Source organism: Carlito syrichta, unplaced genomic scaffold, assembly GCF_000164805.1.
Source record: "Carlito syrichta isolate Samal-C Ts95f unplaced genomic scaffold, Tarsius_syrichta-2.0.1 Scaffold308186, whole genome shotgun sequence".
Taxonomy (NCBI): Eukaryota; Metazoa; Chordata; class Mammalia; order Primates; family Tarsiidae; genus Carlito; species Carlito syrichta.
Window position 1 is genome coordinate 288,329 of NW_007252282.1, and position 4,538 is coordinate 292,866.

At 41.6% G+C, this 4,538-nt stretch overlaps 1 protein-coding gene across 1 annotated transcript in view; it reads right to left on the reverse strand.

Annotated features, from left to right (window-relative positions):
* Positions 1-4,538, reverse strand: part of BMPR2 (bone morphogenetic protein receptor type 2) — a 110,254-nt gene that overhangs the window by 5,693 nt on the left and 100,023 nt on the right. The window contains exon 11 of the mRNA XM_008065194.1: positions 2,427-2,599. Coding sequence (XP_008063385.1) covers positions 2,427-2,599 — 173 coding nt within the window. The remainder of the gene's footprint in view (positions 1-2,426; positions 2,600-4,538) is intronic.

The window sequence follows — 4,538 nt, forward strand, 5'->3', positions numbered from 1 at the left end:
CCAGCAGGCGAGGCTGGGGTGGCCAGGAGCGGCCACTGCACTCCAGTCTGGGCGACAGAGTGAGACTCCAACTCAAACAAACAAACAAACAAAACAAAACAAAACAAAAAAAACTGCTTTTCACTTGTCATGGGTTCTTCACAGACATTGTCACTGTTTGGGAGTGACAGCTCTTGACCACCACATTGTAATGTATTTATATTATTTAAAATCTGGCTAAAATAAAAACCAGGGATAGGTTAAACAAAAACCACCCAGGTCCAGCCTAGACAACACAGTGAGACTTTGTCTCTTCAAAAAAATCACATGGTGGTGTGTGCCTATAGTCCCAGCTATTAGGAAGGTTGAGGTGGAAGGATCATCTGAACTCAAGAGGTTGAGGCTGTGGTGAGCCATGATTGTGCCACTGCACTCCAGCCTGGGCAAGAGCGAGAGCAAGACCCTGACTTGAAAACAAGCAAACAAGGTACAAACATTGGGAACATTAACAGAGACAAGTGTTATAGGAAGGAAGCAGCAGCTGAAGGAGGAGAGGTACCTTTTATAAAGGGAGACTGGTGAAGCTATAAGAGGAATTATAGGAGGGGAAGAAGAAAAAGCTGTTACATAATGCAAAGAAAGGAAACTAAAGAGGAAAACATGAAACCTTGGGTGAGAATGACTATGGGATGAACTATAATTTAGGGAATGAGAAGACGCATGCTAGGGAGGACAGCTGAATGACACAGTAGGTAAAAAATGCCCAAAGTGGGGGGCAACATAAAGGGTTCAATAAAAGTTCAAAAGTATTTATAGTAAAAGCTTCAGCTGACTTTTGAGAGAGGTATAAATGGCATACTAGAGAACATGGAAGATACAGAGATGAGGGGAGATCACACAGAAGACTATTCTCAGGTTGTGTCAAGTCTCATCTCACCTTCTTTGACTTGTTGGTGTGTAATGTGTAAGAGTTCATATCTGACACCAATTCAACCTATGTAGGGCAAACCTGATTTCAACCCATAATTCATAATACAAATAGCTCTTAGAGGCTAGGACAATAGAAAATAACAAAGAAAATGATTCCAGAATCAAGTGTGTTTTCATCTCAATTTTCTCTGGTAGCCCTTTACTGGATGCCCTTCTTAAACATGTGCTAGATAAAATGACAAAGGTGTAGGAAAGCTTTTTTCCCATAAACATGGAATAAAGAAATACAGATGATAGTCTGAAAGTTCCCCGATTGTTTTTTTTTTTTTTGAGTTGGAGTCTCACTCTGTCGCTCAGACTGGAGTGCAGTGGCTGCTCCCAGCCACCGCAGTCTCGCCTGCTGTGCTCCGGCGATCCTTCCGCCTCAGCCTTCGGAGTAGCTGGGACTACAGGCACGCATGTCCACACCCGGCTATTTTTTGATTTATTGTAGAGATGAGGTCTCGCCAAGTTGCCCAGGCGGGTCTTGAATCCACGGGCTCAGGCAATCCGCTCACCTCAGCCTCCCAAAGCACTGGGATTACAGGCTGAGCCACCGAACCCGGCCAATTCCACAATTTTTAAAAAGCCTTTTCATTTAGAACCAAAAATCACAGTTCTAACAAGGAAAATGTCTCACAAAATAATGTTCATGATGGAACGAAAACACCTTTGAATTACTTTCACTAAAAAGTAGCAGTAGTATATTCTATAAGAAAGAGCATTGGATGGAAAGTCTAGAAACCTCAGTGTCAATGAAATAATGGTTAAATACACAGCCAAGTTCATAGTTCTATTTACTTAAAAAAAAGCAGAGAAGAAAGGAATAATAAAGGATAGATGAGAAATATATGTAGAAGTACTTATAAACATTTGGAACTGTAAAAATGTTTTACCTTTATTATTTAGGAAAGGTGGGCCACTAATACAGATTTATCTTTTTTTTTTTACTATATCCTTACATATAAAAAACATAGATTCCATCTTGCTCTCATACTAGACAAAAATTTTCAGTAGAAGAATGGGAATAATGAAAGAAATATTATAACTTGAGATCATATGGGTTCATCATTGCACCACTAGGCTGGGTTAATAGTATTTATTTCCTGTTCTCTGATTGCAGTTTCTTCTTTTTTTTTTTTTTGAGTTGGAATCTCACTCCATCACCCTGGCTGGAGTGCAGTGGCATGCTCACAGCCACCCCAGTGACTGGGCTCAGGTGATCCTTCCACTTCAGCCTGCCAAGTAGCCAGAACTACAGGTGTACGCTACCATGCCTGGCTAATTTTTTTATTTTATTTTTTATTGTAGAGATGAGGTCTTGTCAAATTGTTCAGGCTGTTCTTGAACCCGTGGGCTCAGGCAATCCCCTCACCTTGGCCTTCCAAAGTGCTAGGATTACAGGCTTGAGCCACTGCGCCTGTCTGGACGCAGTTTCTAATATGAATTGATAGATGCAAAACCCCTCAGGAGCTTACCGCTCATTCTGCATAGCAGTAGACATTGGGTTAACTGTTGGGCTCACGGACTTGTTTCTTTCCCATATCATCATAAGTTCAGCCATCCTCTCCTCAGCGCACTGTGCAGTAAGCCGAGCCTCTGCATCCTGGTCCCAACAGTCTTCGATTGTCTCCTTGAGTGATCTCACTGCCTGTAATACAAAGTACATGTCACAAAGCATGTCTTTAAAAAAAAAAAGTAGGAGCTTTTTAGTTTATAGCATGAGGTCAAATAAAAAATCAATTTTCTCCAGCCAATATTTTACGTATCTATGATAATATATTTTAGATTTTTAAGGATTTGTCAAGGATCATATTCTCAAAAGGTGAGAAGTAAACAAACAAGACTAACATAACTCCCTGAAAAACTATCTACAAGAATAAGCAGTTGTAAGAAATCGCAGATGTTTCTCCAAGGTCACAGGTTTAAGTCACAGTTGTGGATCTACAGCCTTGTTATTTCAGTCAATAGCCACTCATTTCACTTCTCCTTTAGGGAAACTCTCTCAAACTGAGCTTTTCCCTCTGCTCTCACAACACAACAATCATCAACACAGAGGAAGACTTCTGTGACCAAAGGCGAGGAGGTCTTTCCCCAACACACAAAGCAGCAGACACTAGCTGGGCACTTTCCAGTTCAGTTTCCACACTGTCTATCTAGACACAGTGTCAGATCTCACAGGGTGAGGGCTTAGTCCCACACGACTACCCTCTCCCAGACACCAGTTGCAAGTCCAGGTCTCTGGTACTTCTCACCTGTGGGCTTCAAGCTGGGGTTCCTACAAGTTCCTTTTTGGGTTCAATTTGCAGGAGGGCCTCACAGAATTTAGAGAAACACATTTACTGGTTTATTATAAAGGATATTGCAATGTATAAAGATGAAGAGATGCACAGGGTGAAGAGGTATGGGGGAAAGGGTGGAGCTTCCGTACCCTTCCTGGGTGCACCACTCTCCAGAAACCTCCATGCGATCCCCCAGTTCTGGAAGTTCCCCAAACTCAGTCCTCTTGGGTTGTTATAGAAGCTTCATGACATCAGCATTCCTTCCCCCAGCGTATAGGGCAGGGATCCTCTTTGGGGAAGGTTTTAAGACCCATAATCAGAAAGTGGGGGAATGTCAGAGTATTGCATTGGGGCGGGTTTGAAAGGAGAGCAGGCGAAGGTAAGAGAGATTCCGCTTCTGAAGCTTGACCCTTAACTAAAGATTGTAACAAGGGAGTTATGAACCAGGAACCATAGATAAAAACCATTATCTATAGTAGGAGTCCCTAACTATAGCAGGGGGCCCCAATTCTGGTACTGGTCTATGGCCTGTTAGGAACTGGGCAGCACAACAGGAGGTGAGCAGCGAGCTATTTACAGCTGCTCCCCATCACTGGCATTACCCCTCTAAGCTCTGCCTCCTGTCAGATCAGCACTGAAAAGCTTGCTTCCATTTCCACCATCCTATCTTTGTAAAGCCAAGTTTTCTGCAATGACAGCAACCAACTTCAGGTGTCACTGTCTCCCATCACTCTGACATGGGACCATTTAGTTGCAGGAAAACAAGCTCAGGGCTCCCACTGGTTCTGCATTATGGTGAGATGTATAATTATTTTATTATATAGTAGAATGTAATAATAAAAGAAATAAAGCATACAATAAATGTAATGAACTTGAATCATCCTGAAACCATCCTCTATCTCTCCTCCCCCGCCTGCCACCACCACCAGATCTCACAAATAAAAATACAGGATATCTACTTAAACTTGAATTTCAGATAAAGAATAAATTGTTTTCCACAAAACTGGTGCCTCTTGTCAAAAAGGTTGGGGACCACTGATCTATAGCATAATACAACTTCAAAAATAAGTTTTGAGTTTGATGTAAGTTTGGGTATTTGGTTGTCTTCTATCTCTAAGTGCACTTGTTCTCATTCACACCTAGTTAAGAATGCTTCATTCAAACCTTAGAACTTAAAGACTTTTCTTCTTTAAACCAGCCCCAACAGCAGTGTATCAAAAATAGTTCCATTCTGTAGTATTCCTATACATCAGCAATGAACAAGAGTCCTTCTTTTGGGGAAAGCTGCTTTTTTTTTTTTTTTTTTTT